The sequence below is a fragment of the Ictalurus punctatus genome, chromosome 17 (genome assembly GCF_001660625.3).
Source record: "Ictalurus punctatus breed USDA103 chromosome 17, Coco_2.0, whole genome shotgun sequence".
NCBI classification, from domain to species: domain Eukaryota; kingdom Metazoa; phylum Chordata; class Actinopteri; order Siluriformes; family Ictaluridae; genus Ictalurus; species Ictalurus punctatus.
The window spans coordinates 9,496,696-9,517,091 of record NC_030432.2 but is presented as its reverse complement, the minus strand read 5'-3'; the positions used below and the strand labels follow the sequence as shown (position 1 = coordinate 9,517,091).

Here is a 20,396-nt window from a genome sequence, read left to right as displayed (position 1 = left end):
TAAAGTCATCTGAAAGACTAAATTTTCCGCCCATGCTTGAGGTATGGACTAACAGCCTTGATTAGCCCTCGCATCCATGTCTGTACTCTACACTGGCAGTTCGATATTTGCAGGTGAGTCTTCAGATAGCCCCTCCCTTTCAGCCAATCAAATGCTAGCATGTCTAAATCTTGGACCTTCTGGGAGAGTATAATATGGAATTTACATGATTTCACTCGAAAGATAATCCGAACGAGGTCACGCAAATATTGGTAGGGACAATTCTGCTCTCCCAAAATATTGGTAGGGACATGTCCCTACCGTCCATATGCAAATCTACGCCCTTGAAAGAAGCTATCATGATTTTCGTATGTGCCATTGTAAGTACTATGTCATCGGATCATGGGTCCTCGATTTTGCATGTGTTAAGGTGGGCTGAGTGAGATGTGGTCGTTTCGGGATAGCTCCTCCCCATCACGTTGCTGCTTCTGTTTGCTTAGTTTTTACTTTGTGTTTGTTTGGTTTTGCTTGGTTTGGGACTGCTTTGTTGCTTTGGGCTGCTTTATTTTATTATTTTGCTTTATTTGTGTTTGTTATTGTCACTAAGAACAGTTTTATTGAATTCAACTGTTGTAACAGTCTTTATCAATTATGAAAATACCACCATGTGGTAGTAGTGGTTTTGGTTAGTCTTGGTAAACTTGCTACCTATAAACAGTTTGAGCTCAAAGTTATCTCTGTGTTTTTGTGATGGTAAGTTTGTCTTTGTTTTGTTTTATTCTTTTGTTTGTCTGCTTTGAGCATATTGTAATTGATTTTTTTTTCTTGTGTTTTTGTTTTCTCCTTGTAGGAGCTGAGAGCTTCCTGAGGCTGGGGGGAGTTCTTTGCTGCACCTTAGGCTTTACTTAACCAAGGGTCGTTATTATCCTTCCATCTTCTATCGCCTACTGCTTTTCAGGGTCACAGGGAACCTGGAGCCTATCCCAGGGAGCATCGGGCACAAGGTGGGGTACACGCTGGACAGAGTGGGTCGTTATTATTGCTGTGTTTATTTGCAGTGACTTGTGGGTAAGATTCTGATTAATGGGGTTCTTCTCCCTTTTGTATAGCTGGTGCTGTTGTACTAGCCTGCCCTTCATACAGGAAGCCTCAGTCCTCCTATGATTGTTAATTTCTTCTTGTGACTGTTTTATTGACCAATGCCTAACTGTGTTGGTAGCTGTTTATATATTATATTATATTATATTATATTATATTATATTATATTATATTATATTTTGGAATAATTCTTGGCCAGTATTTTTACGTTTTTTTGTATGGAAACCCATGCCTCTTGCCTGTTCTAAGTGGACCATATTTGAATTATTTTCCCCATTTTCTCAGGGTGGCATAGTTGCTACGAGACGAGCCACACTTGAGATATGTCAGCAAAAAAGAAATGTCCTCACATTCAACTGCTTTTATTTCCAGCAAATTTATTAACGTGTGTAAATATTGTTATTAACATAAAAACATTCAACAACTGAGACATAGACTGAACAAGTTTCACAGACATTTGACGAGCAGAAATGGAATAATGAGTCCCTGAACAAAGAGGGGGGCGGGGGGGGGGGGGGGGGTGTCGATATCAAAAATAAGTCAGTATGTGGTGTGTTCACCAGCTGCTTTAAGTACTACAGTGCATCTCATCATCATGGACCACACCAGATTGGTCAGTTCTTGCTGTGAGATGTTACTCCACTCTTCTCAATACCATCTTGGGGACACATGGTTACATGATATTTTCCGATGCAAGGACGATCAGCTGTCTTTCCTGTCTCCCTGTAGCACTGTCTTAACCGTCTTACGTTACAGATATAGCAGTTTATTGCTCTGGTCATATCTGCAGTCCTCATGCCTCCCTGCAGCAGGACTGTGGCATATTCATGCAGGTGAGCAGGAACCCTAGGCATCTTTCTTCTGGTGAAAAGTCTCTTTAGTGCCCTAAGTTATTGTAACTGTGACCTTAATTGCTCACTGCCTGTAAACTGTTCATGTCTTAAGGACTGCATCTGCAGTAATTGTTTATGGTTCATTGAACAAGCATGAAAAACATTGTTTAAACCCTTTCCAATAATGATCTGTAAAGCTTATATGGATTTTACAAAATTATCTTTAAAATATAGTCTCCTGGAAAAGGGACACTTCTTCTTTATTTATATTTATATATATATATATTAGACCTGACTGACCACCATGATGAAGTCTGAATGCCTTTTTAAAGATAGTCAGCCCATCTGCACTTATCCTCTCATTAATGCAAACTTCTGCCATAAGCAAAAATGTGTTGACATGTCAACACGTTTTTGCTTTATATATATATATATATATATATATATATATATATATATATATATATATATTATATATATATTATATATATATTATATATATATATATATATATATATATATATATATATATATATATTATATATATATATATATTATATGTGTGTATGTGTGTATGTATGTATGTATATGTATTAATATAAATATATATTTACCTATTAATAGAACTTGTTACTTATTTCTACAATGAAATTGTCTCTTGCATAAGGAAAAAACAGCACGCAGAAGATATCCAGAACTTTTCTGTGTTTAATGAAGATCTGGAAGCTTACACACATGGGGATGTGTACTCCGTCTCAGACTGGTCACCTAAATGAAAGAATCGGTAAGTGGAAGCAATACAGTCACAATAACAGAATTTAAATCTCACAACCCAGGGAAATCTTACTTGTTTGGTAGTAATCATAAACTTTGATCACAGCCGGCTTGAGATTCCTGATGGGAAGCACCTGTTTAATGTGCAGCTTATAGCTGATAGGAATATTCCTTTGGAGCTGTTAGACATACACCAGTCATCATATTATAAACACACTACATCATATCTGTTTTTGTGTGTAATAAATAAAGCATACATTCTTGGACTGCACATACAGGCACAATGTGCAATATAGGTAAAGGTTAATGCATTTTCCTCTTACCTTTTTTATATACACAATAATATGGTCATCTTTGGGATCAACTCGTTCCACCAAAATCTGGTTTTTCAGCTAAAAACACAACAAAGTAATTATTCTGCATTAGTAAATGAAAGGAAATTCTCTTATATCATGTACTCTTATATTATGAACTGTATTAAGACACCTTGGATACGGGGAATACTGGGTTATAGTTTCTGTTTGTGTGTCTCTGTGCTATCAAATACCTATGATGAATGTATATATTTAATTACCTCTTTGAATAAGCTGATCAACTGCTATCCTTGATTATAGCTATAATCCTTGATTATATTATTTATTTCCGTGTCAACATGACACAAGACTTATTTATTATTATGACTATGTGCTGTGTGTTTTGTGTAAATCTGTCTGACACCTGGACCAGTAGAAACCGTCCATGCACTGCTGTTATCATTGTGAATAAATACTCTTGGTTTGCATGAATAAAGTGGGATGTCTGTGTGAGCATGCATGAAGTCAGTGTGTGTTCATTTTAGACCCCCCAGGCCTGAATGCTCCACGGTAAACCACACTTTCTAAAAGTTAATAAAAGTAATGGTAGAACAGGCTGGAAGGTATGACGGACGATCTGACAGGCATAATCTGAGATTCCTGAGATACATGGAAATCCAACAATTTGGTGTCAGAAGCTTGAACCGCATATGCCAGATATATAAACCTTATATATATATATATATATATATATATATATATATATATATATATATATATATATATATATATATATATATATATATATATAATATATATATATATATATATATATATATATATAATTAATATATATAATTAATATATATATATTATATATATATATATATATAATATATATATATTAATTATATATATATATATATATATATAATATATATATATATATATATATATATATATATATATATAATTAATATATATAATTAATATATATATAATATATATATATATTAATTATATATATTAATTATATATATATATATATATATATAATTAATATATATAATTAATATATATATATTATATATATATATATATATATATAATATATATATATATTAATTATATATATTAATTATATATATATATATAAATTATATATATATATATATATATATATATTTTATATATATATATAATTAATATATATATATTTTATATATATATATATATATATATATATATAATTTATATATATATATATATATATATATATATAAAATATATATATATTAATTATATATATATATAAAATATATATATATATATATATATATATATATAATTTATATATATATATATAATTAATATATATAATTAATATATATATATATATAATATATATATATATTAATTATATATATTAATTATATATATATATATATAAATTATATATATATATATATATATATATTTTATATATATATATAATTAATATATATATATTTTATATATATATATATATATATATATATAATTTATATATATATATATATATATATAAATTATATATATATAAATTATATATATATATATATATATATATATAAATTATATATATATATATATAAATTGTATATATATATATATATATATATATATATATATATATATTTTATATATAATTAATATATATATATTTTATATATATATATATATATAAATTATATATATATATATATATATATATATATATATATGAAATGGCAAACACACACACAAATAACTGACATTTTAGAATTTTTTTAAGCATTTTAAGCTAGTCCTTACTTCACCAGGATCTGCTGTGAACCCTGATAAGAGTTTTATGTCCACTATGATCATGTTAGTGCTGTTTAATGCCCCATTATATCTGAAAATTGAAAACAAACAAACAAAAAAGTATCAATTACTGTAACAAATATCAATAACTATAGCAACAACACAGGTGAAAAACGATCAATAATATATCAGTAATTGTAAGGAGTCTGATGGCAGTGAATTTAGTGATTTTTCAGTCCTCTGACTTGAAACACATAGAAAAACTGTGGGGTGAACTGAAAAGGAGAGTCCACCAGCATGGACCTCGAAATTTGAAGGATCTGGAGAGATTCTGTATGGAGGAACAGTCTCAGATCCCTTGCCATGTATTCTCCAACTCATCAGGCAATAGAGGAGAAGACTCAGAGCTGTGATCTTGGCAAAGGGAGGTAGCACAAAGTATTGACTAAAAGGGTGCCAATAATTGTTGCACATCTATATTTAACAAAGATTTTTTTTAATAAACCTGTGGTTTGTTTGCAGGTGTTTGAGAACAGAGTAGTTTTTGTGAATTTTTTTTAACAAAAAAAATCTAAATGTTAAACAATATACAAAATTTCACAGCCTTCTTTGCTCATATTTACCGAGGGTGCTAATATTAATGAAGGGCACTGTATTACTTCAAAGATTTAGCATGCATTTATTCTTACGTGACAGAGAAATTTATGGCCAAAGATTGTCCGAATGATTTGGAGCAGTTTCCTTCAGTCATAGCCGCGATGTTCAGTGTACTGGGTTCAGTAGGTGTAGGGATATTGTAGAAAAGTGCTGTCTGCAAGTGGGGATAAAAGTCAAACCATAAAGCAGGCGATAAACAGAAAGTATATCTGTGTTGTGTACATCAGTACTCACTTTCATTTTTAATTAAACATTATTAAAGTTGCTACAAAAAATATTTGTGTAGAAAACTGGCATGTAGATGGTAAGGCAAGTAGATTTGTACACTCCTAATATGCAAAGGAAATTCAGTGTGGTTTTACACAGACATGAAGAAAAGCACGCAGAATTATACATAAAACACACACACAAAGATGTGTATAATTTTGAGCATCTAATATTTTTTAAGGATGAATGAAAACATTGAAAAATCTGAGTTAGGCTTGGTAAGGTGAAGACAAACAGTTATGTCAGGTCAGCAAGATAGATAACACTCTTATCATGACTTAAAGATACCTGCACTGACACACAGGTGTCACCCTTCACTTCAATGCTGTATTTGCCAGGAACATCCTGCAGTGATCTTTCTTGGTACAGTAACTTGTTGTTCTGGTTCACATCAAAGTTGTGACTGTGTCCATTATCTGACTTTACAGTTACTGTGCTAGAGCCATCTGAGCTGAACACTTTAGTGGAGTATAGAGCCAGAGCTTGGAGGGCCACAACTGTGTCCTGATTAAAAGAGGAGGAAATCAATTATATTTTCAAAATTATATACATTGGTGCTTGAAAGTTTGTGAACCATTTAGAATTATAATGCAAGTCTTAAAAGTAGATAAAGAGAACCCATTTAAACCAATGAGACAAAAATATTATACTTGGTCATTTATTTACATGGTCTACTTTTAGGAAAATCTGATGTTTTGATGTGTTTTTTTTTTTTTTTAACCATAGTCTGATTTAATTGAAACTTGACTAATAATAACAGATTAAATATTTAAAAAATACAAATAATAAAAAAACTAATAAAATTAATAAATAAGTCTCTTTCTGAAATTTACAAGAAACAAAAGGCTAATTTTGGCCTTTTATTGTCTTTCAGTGACAGGGTAGAATGACTTGGTAGAATGACTATACTTCTCAGAGTGTCTTTAATTCTACAGTCATTGCTCTGCTGATTTAACAGTGAATTCTTAATACTTAGAAATTGGTGGGTTTTGGTCTACATTTTAACTATTGTTTGGTGCTTTGTGTGTGGTTTGGAGGGGTTGTATAGTCTGTGTATTTTGAGCTGCTTGTTCAGGCCTCTTGTTGCAAGTTACATTTGGAGACAGAGAAGTTGGAATTGCAATTAAATAAATGCCAATTAACTGAGTTACCTGTGTGGAGGAAAAGCCTCCATAGGGATTTTGCTGCTTCACTAGCCAGCTGACAATCCTATTAGCGTATCCCAAATCAGCTGTAGTGAGTTGACCTGCAGTGAGAACAGCTAGCAGCACGTAAGAACTGATTTCCACTGACAATGAGCCGGAGTCATCTGATGCTGACTGAGACCAGTGAAGCTGACCATCTAAAATTAAAGAGACACAAGATAATTAAGACTGATTTTTTTTTTTTGTCTCAGCATGCTTAAAGCTGGGACTCCTCTTGGGCCACTAATTTTCACATCATCTACAGCACTCAAAATTATTTAGCCATCTAAAATGGAAGGCATTACTGTGATGTGCATAAAATTTAGTGAACACATATTAACCAAAGCCTTTAAAACAGTCTAAGTTCATTAATACATATTTGAGCTAATTGAGAAGAGCTTACAACTAATACGACAAACAAAAAATCTAATTCTCTCCACAAATGCCCATGTACAAAATTATTCAATCCACAAAGTCAGGTTTGTACCTAAACCGGAAAACATGAGAGAGATTCATGCTTTCATAATAGTAAATAAACTTGATGAACAGAGAACTTGCTTGCTAATTAGCTAGCTACATACATGGAAGCTTTAAGGCATGTATGTCTCTACAACGAGACATTCTCTCTGCTGCCACAGTTCAACAAACTACTCTTCTTTTAAATCCCATATGTTTACATTTTACCATTGCCACTACTGTAATTGTGGCTGCCCCATGAGTTTTGGTTAATCCTATTCCGTCCTGCTATTGGTAATGTTGGCTCAAATTTAGCCTATTACCCAAAAACATTTAAAACTCAACTTAGAAGCCGATACTCACATCTACCTCTGAGCCCAGTTGGAGATAGAAAAAAATACACCAGCCGTGAGTGAGAAGAAGCAAGGGTCCAGCTTTATTGTTCCATTCCACCACACGAGATCCACACCGATGAGAATTCTCAGAAGTGATCCCAATACCCTGAGCTTAAGCTCCAGTATTTATACTGTACTTACACACTAAATAACCCACATGTTTCAAGAAGACTATGATCTCACTACCAATAGGGTTAAAAAAGAGCTCATTTACCTTACTCTTATGTTCCAAAAAAGGCCTATTTCACTTACACATAGAATTGAAACCAGGGGTTTTAATTTACACATAAAATCAGAACCCAGGCATTTCTAATAACCCAGAAAATAAAAACCCTGAGTTTCTAGTTACTCAGAGGATCAGAAACCATAATTTTCAGTTTCCTTAGGGCATCAGAAACCATAATTCTCAGTTACCTTAGGGCCTCAGAAACTTCACTTTTCAATTACCTAGAGGATAGAAGATGACGTAGACAAGACTAAACAACCGGGAGGGACCTTGGTCTTATCGTTATCTCGAGGGGGGGGCAGTTTGACCCACCCTTATAACTGGCTCTCTTCATGGTTCTCTTAAAATGAAGGCTTTCCTTGCGAGACGAGAATCTTCACCATCTGAATCATGAGTAAGTTATATTTTTCCTGTATTTCTAGTTTATAATTTATTTTCATATTTGCACTATATTTCTTATTTTATATATATTTATACTACTTGAAAAGCGGTTTACTGTACTTCCAACTTCTTAATATCATTACAGTTCTACTGTCCTGCATATCCTACTATTCTGTTTTTTTATAGAGTTTCTCTATTACTATAAGATATTATTAAAGTTATTCATGTGTGTGTATGAGAAAGAGAGAGTGTGTGTGTATGTTGTGTCTACTTGCCCGCCCTTGACTGTACGAGTGTGTGTGTGTGTGTGTGTGTGTATTAGCCCTCCTCAGCTCAGCTCGTATACCTCTTTTTGACTTTTTTGACTATTACTGCTCTTAAAGATCTTTAAAGTGTAATTCCAATCTGTCAATGTCCGCCTAATCCCGCTTCTATGTGTCTAGGTGCCCGTTTTTTCTTCTTCTCCCTTTTGCTGGATGCTAGGTCTCCCTTATGTTTATTTTATGACATTTTTTATCCACAACAGTAACTTTTAAACAAGTGTCATAGCAGCGGTCACACGCTGAGGTTTTAGCTTTTCCTTTTCTGTCTTTGGTCACAGTGGCACTAAATGTGCTGCAGGTGAGCGTCACATTATATGTTCCAAGATCTCAACTGCCAACCCAAAAATATATCCTTCTACTCAGAAATCATATCTTGCATCATAACTTTTAAATTATGAATTTAAATATGCCACTCAACTTGATACAAATGTAATTTAAAAATATTTTAGGTCTTCAGAAAAGCATGAATTTGTCAATCCTTACAGTCTTGTGAGGTTTAAATAATTCTGAGTGCAACTGTATGTATGTTTTCAATCTTTACTTATCTTTTATAGTATATCAACTTACTAAATTAGGTAATGATGCCTCAACCATTAAGAAGCTTATTAATGCTATGTTTGTTACAAATTATTCTACTCCTTCCATACCTCCAGCAATAGCAACATTATCCAACTCTTTTAGCAGGTGCTCTCGAGTTTCATTCTCTCCAGCCAGACTGAAAGTGTAGGCCAACAGCGCAGTGGTGTAGGTGTTTGTCAGGTTACCGATTGAAGACTTCAGGCACAGCAGACTTTTACTCACAACAGGATCCTGCAATCAACGCATAAATAATGGTAAATAAGAAAACACAATAGTTTGGAATGTTTCAGGTACAGTTAGAGATTTATTATGACTTTTTCAGAGCCTCCCTACAGAATCCTATGTCATTTGAAAGCAAAAATTAAAAACTGTATCATGGTCTTACCTGGACTGTGTTTCCAAGTTCAAGGAATGATGCAGTGATGTAGGCAGTAATGGTCACATCATCATTTACACCACCCTGAAATACATGAAAATGATGCACACATAAAATTGAAATTCAATAGATTTACTCAGAAGTGTGTTGTCTAGTGTGGAAAGCCTTAGAACCATACATACCTTCATTCTATTATTGAACAGACTTCCCTGTTGTATGAAACAGCCATCTGATCTCTGATTATTTATTAGCCATTGCTTTGCACTGTTAATGATTTCTGGATCAATAAAGATGTAACGTTGTGCTTTGCCGAAAGTCCTCAAGACAAAAGCAGTTAACCTGGTGATGGAGAATTATTTCTGTCTATAATTAAAATATATTTGTGGAACACTTCCCAGTATATATTCACAAAGTGTCTAAACATTTGCATAATTAATGCAAATTTTATTTTTGTGAAACAGTTAAATTAAAATTATTGAAATTATTTTTTTGTATACTTCTGTGTGTCACATGAAGTTCTTACCATGTGTTCCCATCTCCCCTGCCAAATGTGCTATATGCACCATTAAAATGTTTATAGTTTAGCTGCCTCTGGTATCCTGTGTAAAGACAAATTATTGATTCTGATTACTTCAGAAAGAATATATTCAGGATATTGTTGATTAAAAAGATTAAAAATAGAAATATAATCTCACTGACCACTCTTAAGGAAACCAGTAGCCCTCTCACGGATAGCTGTGGTGAGCTGCTCAGTGTTCTCTAGATACTGAAGAATGTAGATATTGGGGGCGAGGAGAGCAATGTTTTGTTCTCCACAGCCATATGGCATCCTTAGCAGTCCATCCAGATTTTTTAATGCACGGCCAAGTATATCTCCTACAAACAAACAAATAAAATAAAATAATAAATAATAATAATAACAAAATAATATGCTTTCCTTTACTGAGAAAAATACATTGTTTGCCTGACATTTTTTTTTAAATTAATAAACAATTTAAACCATACAACAAGTATACCACAAAAAAGCCAAACAAGAATTAATCTACTAGATATTGCTTCATGTGTTTTAATGTTCTGCTGTCTTATATTCTGTACTAACAGAGGAGTTACTTTTGGGACTGGTAGTCTTCTAAGAGCTTAATACAGCTGTCTTGCATACAGAGATAGACTCTGTTCTCTCAGTGGCAGCTTCTCATTGTCTAGACATGATTAATGAGCTAGTGGAGAGTGCTGATAGCTTACATTTTGGTTCATTTGCTATTTGGTTTGGTTTGGTTTCACACAAATGTTGGCTGAGGGGCATGTAGAACACACATGTACTTGTACAGTTCATTCATTTGTCAGAAGTGTGGCGACGGAAAAATGTAAACAAATTTTTGCAAAGTGCAGGCCAAAATTGCAAAAATCACCTGAGCATGGTGTCTGCTCTAAATAAATGATTAGCTAATTACATAAAGTCCTAGTTTAAAACATTTTGGATACCACATCAGCTCTTTGTTTTCTCTTTATCGGCCCAAATATCCAGAACTCACAGCAGAGCACAGTCTGTACAGTCAAAGTACAGGTCCAAGGATGGAACCCTGGGGAACCCCAGAAGCGACAGTCATGATTGAGGAATAGTGGTTGCCTATGTTGACATGAAATTACTTGGTAGTATTTTCACCACTACCAATAATACATTCTAACCCCAACCATCATGATATATAAGAATTGTACCATTAAGTGCAAGTTTTTAGTCCTAATCTTTTCTCTCTTACCAAGTACTGAAACAGAAACTCGTGCTGATCCCTCTATTACATCCTCAGGAAGAGTCAGGTCCAGTTGCTCTAAAACACTGTTGCCTATAAGTGAAAAGAAAGACATCTCTGTCTTTACTGAACAGTACACTACTGTTGGCACCAGTTTTACATAAGCATTGTACTGTAAACAATTAGAAAAAAAAAATCAGCTGTTCATATGTGCAAGTCTAACCTTGTGGGCATAATAACCAGCTTTGGCTCTTTGTCTTTTCAGTTCCTTCAGCCTACATGGGGTTAAATTGTTATTAAATCATAGTAACAATTAGGCTAAGCATATAGTTTCTTTTTGGACTGTTTTCAAGACACCGACCTGCACAATCAGACTCCGTGTAACTGTGTCAATACGGCCTCTCTCTGGAACACTCACAATCTCATTATCACACACCGTCTGGGATTGTTCTGCCTCTGCACTCACTGTCACATTCAAGACTCCTGCAGCATAATAACAAACTCCTCAATTCTCCACAATGTAATGCAACAGACGTATTAGATATAAATATGTCTCAACTAAAAAGTTTTAAGTCTCACCAAGCACGGTGGGAATCAGAGTCCATTTGAAGGTTTTTCTGCCATTTGCACACAGGCAGGATGAAAACTCGCCATCAGAAGAGGGTTCCAGAGTGTAGTCTGAAGAAGGAGCCGGGGTCACTTTAACCTGTCGATGAGGCACAGGTGATTAATTTACTGTGCATCTCAATTGTTACAACATTTGTGAAGATAAAATCTTGGCCTTACAGTACCATAATGCATTTGGAAAGATAATTGAAGACCGTGGCCTTCAGCTCAAAAACTTCTCCCCGGATAATGGAATACGGCAACGAGAGCTCCAGGAAGAAGGGCTGAAATACAGTGAGCTGAACAGGAGGAGCCAGTCCCAGACCCCTAGAGGACACGCAGAAAGCCTCTGTCTCCCAAGTAGTGATGGTGTCAGGAACAGTGACCGGAAGCTGTGCTGATCCAGAGTCCCTGTGGAAAAGAATAACTGACACTGATCTTTCTGTATCATCAGATGGAAGCATTATTCAGTATATTATAGTTAATTTGACTGCAAAATGGTACAGCACACAAGGGTACATGCAAAAAGTAAAATAAAATAAAAAGTAATATTAAAAAGTAAAACTAACCCAACTTCAAGAAGTTGCCATATCCAAGTTTCTGGAAAGAATTTGCGAACTGTCTCAATAGGTTCATGATCTGGTACATACTTTCCTAATGCCATCGGCACCGCGAAACGCAAATGGTCAGCATTTGTCCTGTATGAAACTGCAAATAAGCAAAAAATCAACAATTAACAGAAGCCATACAATACCTGTTTTATCTCTGAGAACTATGTATGTACATGAAAGCTTATTATGTGTATCTTATCAGTACCCATTGGGTATTGGAATTAATTGTACTGCAAGTGTTCAGGATGAAATATTTTACACAATGCATAAATATATCCATATGTTTATCTAACTTATAACAATAAACTCCATAGGAAACACTATATATTTTATAACTTGATTATAACATATAATAAACTTAATTACTAGATTAATGCATTATATTATTATTATAACTCAGTTACAAGAATGAGAAATTTCACTTTTTACTGAACAATAATATTTGAATAAGGGCCTGGATGTACCATAAAAATCACGCTGATACTGCACGCCTTTGTACATCAAACAGTGAGGTTGTCTAACAGCCAAATTTGTTGCCATCTTCAACCCCACACCCTGTCAGATGATAATAAGTCATAGTGTCATCACTGTAGTACATCACTGAACAGTGAACCAGGTAGTTTCAAATAAAATTAAAAATTTACTCCAAGTGTTAAATAAAAAGTATATTGGTATTTTCATTCTTGATTTGTTTTCCTAATTTAGTAACATTTAAACATTACATAAAACTTATATAACTAATTATGCTGCATTTTACAACCAGCCAGTCTGTTACCTTTAATTTATTGTAAACATGGTCACTTTGTACATCCCGTCGGGGTCTGACATGCAAGCACTCCAGTTCATCTTCAACTCCATAGGGATAATCTGACACTGATGTCACTGGCAACAAATTAAATATCTACAGAACATATAATCAAAAAAAAATTAATTTAATTTCCTATCATTTCCGGTATATCTTATAACATACCTATGGACAGTAAACTCTGTGACCTATATGTGTTAGTTTAGTGCATGTAAGATTTTATTAACATGAGAGAAGAGATGTAAAATAGTTTTAATCACACATTTAATACCACACGAATCACTGGAGGTCTCAGTCTCCACTGATCTCTCACAATGGAAATGAAGTATGTGCAGCCTAATGCTTAGACATCAAAACTGATGAGTCCCTCAGCATTTCTATCCTAGAGAATTAGTTCCTGAAGCCTCCTAACACTAGAAAACAAGCTAAAAGTTTTGTTGAAATTAGACATTACAATCACAAGTTCAATACATTGTAATTTCACCTTGTCAGTATTTAGGCGTCCTCCAGACTCTAAGATGAACACACTCTGATCAACAACACTGAGGCCACACAGTGAACCAGGATGAGCCTTGAGCTTAAGAGTGTTTTTCTCACCAGGAACTGCTTTAGAGGGAGAGAACTGTAGCGAAACCTGGAGTTCATGATGAAAACAAGTTTGGACAGGTTTAGCAGTTTTATCGTTAAAAACAAGGCAATCAGACTAATTGATTGCTTGTAAAAAGTTAATAATGATAAAGCTAGCATTACCTTATTTCCGAAGCATTTTTCCACATTAAAATTCTTGTTAGCAGCGATGATGTTCTCACTGGGCAGGACAGAGTACACCACAACCTGCACTACAGGAGCCAGCTCAGGAACAATAGATAGTTTAAATGAGATTTTTCCTTTTCTGACATCTGTAGAGGCTTCCACTTCAACTTCCTCATGCCCATGATGGACTATGGCTCCTTTAGATAAGACCTGAACCAGAGAGGCAAAATATATGATAATTGTCCAGTGAATTATATTTAGAGCTACTGCAATGTAGTTAATGCAGGTGGCAGGTGATGATGCAGCTGTCTCTACTAACAAACTTTCACTGCATGTACTTACCGTGTATATAAGATCAATGCTGTAATTTTCAGTCGTTTCTCCAACAATATAGTAGTTAATGGTTATGGGAATTTCAGCACCACACTTAAATGGTTCCTTTGAGCTCTCTATTGACAATTCACTGAACACTGGACTGTAAGGTGTGGCAGGTTGGAGCAGATGTATACGTGCTTCAGCATTTGAAAAGAATGGTGTTTTGTATGCATGGTATTTTTCCTCTGGATAGACACTTGCCTAGATAACAGTGACACAAGCACAATAATAACAATAAAAATTTGCTTAACTTCAAGACAGTGTGCTGATAATTGATTTACTGTTGTTTCTTTTCTTTGCTTTGCTTATGTTGTCATACCATACCCTCAAAATTATCTCTGTTATAGGATGTTCAGGTGAGGCAACTGAGAAGTCTGCCAATCCATTGCTATCTGTAGTAAGATTAAGTAGTAACTTCTGAGACCACCGTTCACCTTCTGAAAGATACACCTTCTTGTTAGGAATTGGTTTTCCACTGAAGGTAGTGACTTTAATCTGTTGATCAGGGAAAGAACAATTATTGTCAGGGTACTGTCAAACATCATTAACATAAAATAAATAGCAATAGGCAAACCAAGTTTGAAACAAAAAACAACAAACAAAAAACCTACTCTTCCTTCTATAACTTTTCCCCGTTCAAAGTTTTTAGGCGAATCAAGGATTTCCACTTTACCAATTTGGAAAGAAAGTTTTATCTTAACAGATTTCACCATGGAAATATCTAAACAACAAGAAAAAAAAATGCAGTTTGTTATTATGAAATATAAATGACAATTGCATTCAAGTATAATAATAAGTATAAAGTATAGCATTAGGATTCAGTCTGCTTGTAGTAATGGCTTCTTTGTTATCTTTGTTTTAAGGGATCTGTTACTGACTCACCTGTTCCTTCCTCTTTGAGTGTAGTGGTAGCTTGAAGCTGATCCTCAAATTTATGTTCAAACTCAGTATTCATGAAGTTTGACACATTAATGATAAGAAATGCACAGCCTGTCTGACTCATCTATGGAAACACCCAAAAACAAATTGTAAGAATTATTTCACTAAAGAGAGAAAGAAACATTTTTGTCTGTTAATAATGTGTTACATATATACCTCCACAGTTTCACTCAGACAGGGTGAAATCATCGGTCCCTCGTAATAATACCTAATTCTCCGGCACACCTGCACCACTGCTTGACCAGGCACTGGTTGTCCATAAGTGTACCTTCATAGAATTTCAATACATTATACATAAATCATAGTATGTATGATACAGCATGAGAGATAAATATCATATACACATATACTAGATATTCAGTTGTGTCAACACTATGCATGCATTAAAAAAATATTTTTTAATTTTAAGACTTTTTTTTCTCAGTGTTTGAGAAAAAAACAACAACTTACTTTCCACAAACTTCTATCTTCAGTTCCTCTTCATCGACGCTGTGTTCTTCTGGTGCTTTTAATGTAACCTCAAACTTGGGTAAAACTAAAAGTAAAATCCAGTTTATTATTACAGTGAATTAAGTTTGCTTACATCTCTATAAACAGTTAAAGTATTCCAATTTTACTAATGTCACTTACCATACTTTTCCACCTTAAATTGGTGTGTGATCAACCTATTTCCAGTGTCAGCAATTACACTATAATATCCCTCTGGAGCCTCAGCATTTAGCTCATGAGAAAGCTGCAATATCAGACCTGTCAAGGACACATTCGTCCACTGACCAATCCTGTTCTGGTGATTATCCTGCTTGGATCCACAACAAATATCTACAATTAGTTCAGTGTTGTGAAGACATTGAGGAAGCATTACACAATGCTTATAGACAAAAGCATACAAATGAACAAGGGTGTCATAAAATATGTAACATTGTGTATGATTCCACCTTACCTGAAGACTCACTGTGCTGTACTGTGGAGTATAAAACAATGATAATCAAACCGTGATACATTGCACATTATAAGCAAGAAAGCTATAGTTTGTTCAATGGAAATTTAGTCTGTGCTTATTTAAATGACAATTCAGTGCCCTGGTGTGCCGTTAAATAGGAGGCCTTTATATATTTACATAAAACTCTCCTCTTACCTTTTGTTCATGTGGGATTAAATTAGAATCCATAGAGACAATTCTGAAATTCACTGTGGAAAAACAAGAGTAGTGTGAGGTTTTGAGTGGCACCATCAGTAACAATGAAATTTTCATATAGTTCAAATGAAACTAGAGAGGCATATTGCAGGAATGAATCACCTGTTTGGCCTGGTTTGTAGATGGGTTTATCAGTCTGAATAAAAACCAATGTGTCATAGGATTTAAACATAACTTTCCTTTTCTCTGTCATCTTAAAACTTTCACCGCTGACTTCCACTTTGATCTCCTGCACTGATTCACCCACAACCTGTGGAGCCTGTAGAGTTGTATTCCATGTTAAACTATGTCAATCATTTTTATATATATATATATATATATATATATATATATATATATATATATATATATATATATATATATATACACACATATATATAGGCATTCAGCAGAATGATGGTTGACATGACATATACATACATACACACTGATCAGTCATAACATTGTCATAAACCACCTGCATAATAATGCTAATATTGTGTAGGTCCCACTTGTGCCACCAAAACAGATCTTACCCGTCGAGGCATGGATTACACAAGACCTCTGAAGGTGTGCTGTGGTATCTGCACCAAGATATTAGCAGCAGATCCTTTAAGTCCTGTAAGTAGTGAGATGGGGCCTCCATGGATCAGACTTTTTGTTCAGCACATCCCACAGATGGGTGATCGGATTGAGATCTGGGGAATTTGGAGGCTAAGTCAACATCTCGAACACTTTGTCAAGTTACTCAAACCATTCCTGAACAATTTTTGCAGTGTGGCAAGGCACATTATCCTGCTGAAAGAGTCCACTGCCATTAGGGAATACCGTTGCCATGAAGAGGTGTACTTGGTCTGCAACATTGTTTAGATAGGTGGTACGTGCCAAAGTAGCATCTGCATGAATACCAGTACCCAAGGTTTCCTACAAGAACATTGCCCAGAGCATCACGCTTCCTCCGCTGTCTTGCCGTCTTCCTGTAATGCACCCTGGTGCCATCTCTTCCCCAGGCACCCGACTGTCCAAATGATGTAAAAGAAAATGTGATTCATCAGACCAGGCCACCGTCTTTCATTCCTGCTCTGGTGCTCACATGCCTATTGTAGCCACTTTTGTCGGGGGACATGGGTCAGCATTGGCACTCTGACCGGTCTGCAGCTACACAGCAAACTGCGATGCACTGTGTGTCAGACACCTTTCTATCATAGTCAGCATGAACTTTTTCAGCAATTTTTGTTACAGTAGCTCTTCTGTGGGATCAGACCAGTTTGGCTAGTCTTCACTCCCACACTCATCAGTGAGCCTTGGGGGCCCATGATCTTGTCACCAGTTCAAGCTTTTCCTTCCTTTGATCACTTTTGGTGGGTACTAACCACTGCATACCAGGAACACCCGCAAGACCTGTTGTTTTGGAAATGGTCTGACCCAATTGTCTAGCCATCACAATTTGGCCCGTTAGAGTCGATCAGATCCTTACACTTGTCCATTTTTCCTGCTGCCTACAAATCAACTTCGAGAACTAACTGTTCATTTGCTGCCTAATATATCCCACACCTTGACAGTAGTTATTGTAACAAGATAATCAGTGTTATTCACTTCACCTGTCTGGTTTTAATGGTATGGTTTGATTATGTATATATATGTATATATATGTATATATATATATATATATATATATATATGTATATATATATATATATATATATATATATATATATATATATATATATATATATATATATATATATATATATATATATATATATATATATATATATATATATATATGTGTGTGTGTGTGTGTGTGTGTGTGTGTGGACACCTGCCCTTCACACCCCAAAACTGTTGACACAAAGTTGGAAGCAACTGTAGCATTACGATTTTCAGCATACGGGTCAGCATCGTGACAATAAACTGTGAACATATTAGTTCAAGAGGACATGGTTTGCCAAGGTTGGTATGGAAGAACTTGAGTAACCTATACATAGCCCTAACCTCAACCCCACTGCACAACTTTCAAACTTTAGAACTAGAACAATGACTGCACCCCACTTAATATGGAATCAGATGTTCAAAAAGCACATATGGGTGTAATGGTAAGGTGTCCACAAACTTTAAGTTAATAAAGTGTAAATAAAGTAGATATGGGATTTCTGACCGTAAAATTAGAGCAGTAGTGAATCTCCTTTTCCACTGTCTCTTGTAAAAGAGTTCTGTTCTGGTTGTCGTGAACCAGATAAATGTTCATTTGCAGAGTCTCATTGGGCTTCAGAAGACTCACACAGAACTTTGCATCAGAGCCAGACTCGATCACTGCAGGAAATGTCACCATGAAATATCTAAGGACAAAAATGAAGGTTTAAGATGATTTGCAATTTGGTGAAAAATGGAGAAGGGTTATGTAAGTTAACGATTGTAGCCAGATCACAGCAACTGTTTGAGTAAACTCTTAGCTGACCTTACAGAACTCAGCTCAACAATCAATACTATTGAAAAAGTATATACATGGTGACTAAATGTAGACTGACCTAAGAACTTATCTGCAGTTTGCAAACAATGTTATTGTTGTGTAAGATGTTGAAACATTCACAAATATATAATATGATGCAGCAAAACATAAGTACCAATGTGCATTGGTGTTTTGTAAGAGCTTGAAACATGAACCATTTCTTAATGCACCTGAACTGAAGATATTAGGTATTCACAATAATGAAACACTCTGATGATAGTATTCTGGCATATTAGTAGCTTTTTTTTTTTTTTTTTTTTTTTTTTTGGATATTCATTGTGTAAGCTGCTGAGGCTTAATTGGTTAACTTCTCAGTCAAATACCTTCAGAATGTAAAAGCTGTTAAGTGTTATTGCTCTTCTGTTCTTTAGCACTCCAACAGTACTGATGGTGTTTGATATTGTGACAAATGTGAATGAAGAATTTGTTTAGTGTATGTGTTATTTCTTTTGTATCCAGAATATTTAGAGAGTTGATTCATGTTTTTATGTTTTAAACATTTTATGAAAATACTTTCAAAGCCATAGGAAAAATTACATGTAAGTTAAATTAATCTAAATGTGTTCATAATAGAAGTTCACTAAATTATTAAATTGTTAAACCATTACTTTTACAATTAAAAACCTCTTCATCTTGAAGTTTTATTTGCAGTGTGTATTTCAAGTCATTTTTTATGTGTTAGTACAATCTGCCGCTATATATTCCCTGGTTGAACTACATGCCCTGTAGCTTATTATGTATTGTGGGTCCTTCCCAGCTGGCCTGCTACCTATCACCATTTAGTTGCTTTTTTCTCATTTATCTGTTTAATCCAAAATGCAAACACTCATATAAAAAAAATCTTATAAAATTTTTCATATAAATTTTTTAAAAAATTTATATATATATATATATATATATATATATATATATATATATATATATATATATATATATATATATATATATATATATATATTTAATATAAGTATATTTTACACAGTGGCTGAGCAATCTGTGATTAAAAGATAAAACTACATCATAGTTTGCATCAAATGATGTTTTATAAAAGATAAAACCACATTATATGATGTAATATTGTATGATACTTACGGTCCTGAGGTTTGTCCATAGACAGAGAGAAAGAGGAAGCAGGCTAATAGTAGCCTTATCCTTATGTGGACCCGACCAACCACCATGATGAAGTCCATCACCAGTGCCAAGCTGTAAAGTTCAAATGCCTTTTTAAAGT

At 34.1% G+C, this 20,396-nt stretch overlaps 1 protein-coding gene across 2 annotated transcripts; it reads right to left on the bottom strand.

Moving 5' to 3' along the window:
- Nucleotides 1-2,598: 2,598 nt before the first annotated feature.
- On the bottom strand, nt 2,599-20,396 carry LOC108277480 (alpha-2-macroglobulin). Of its 2 annotated transcripts, none has more exons than XM_053687582.1 (34): nt 20,258-20,396; nt 18,815-18,995; nt 16,780-16,936; nt 16,618-16,670; nt 16,423-16,443; nt 16,113-16,281; nt 15,933-16,017; nt 15,639-15,750; nt 15,426-15,546; nt 15,155-15,264; nt 14,868-15,038; nt 14,511-14,744; nt 14,166-14,378; nt 13,900-14,049; nt 13,386-13,511; nt 13,075-13,165; nt 12,569-12,707; nt 12,185-12,410; nt 11,973-12,099; nt 11,755-11,876; nt 11,617-11,668; nt 11,403-11,486; nt 10,345-10,521; nt 10,169-10,244; nt 9,828-9,984; nt 9,655-9,729; nt 9,338-9,500; nt 6,877-7,067; nt 6,014-6,229; nt 5,491-5,612; nt 4,811-4,892; nt 3,008-3,076; nt 2,758-2,863; nt 2,599-2,678 (listed from the first exon to the last, which is right to left on the bottom strand). In XM_053687582.1, the coding sequence occupies exons 1-34, from the start codon at nt 20,353-20,355 to the stop codon at nt 2,638-2,640; spliced, it is 4,317 nt and encodes a 1,438-aa protein (XP_053543557.1). In that variant the 5' UTR covers nt 20,356-20,396; the 3' UTR covers nt 2,599-2,637. The 2 variants fall into 2 exon arrangements, with proteins under 2 accessions (XP_053543557.1, XP_053543558.1); XM_053687583.1 differs by having other exon boundaries at nt 16,113-16,278.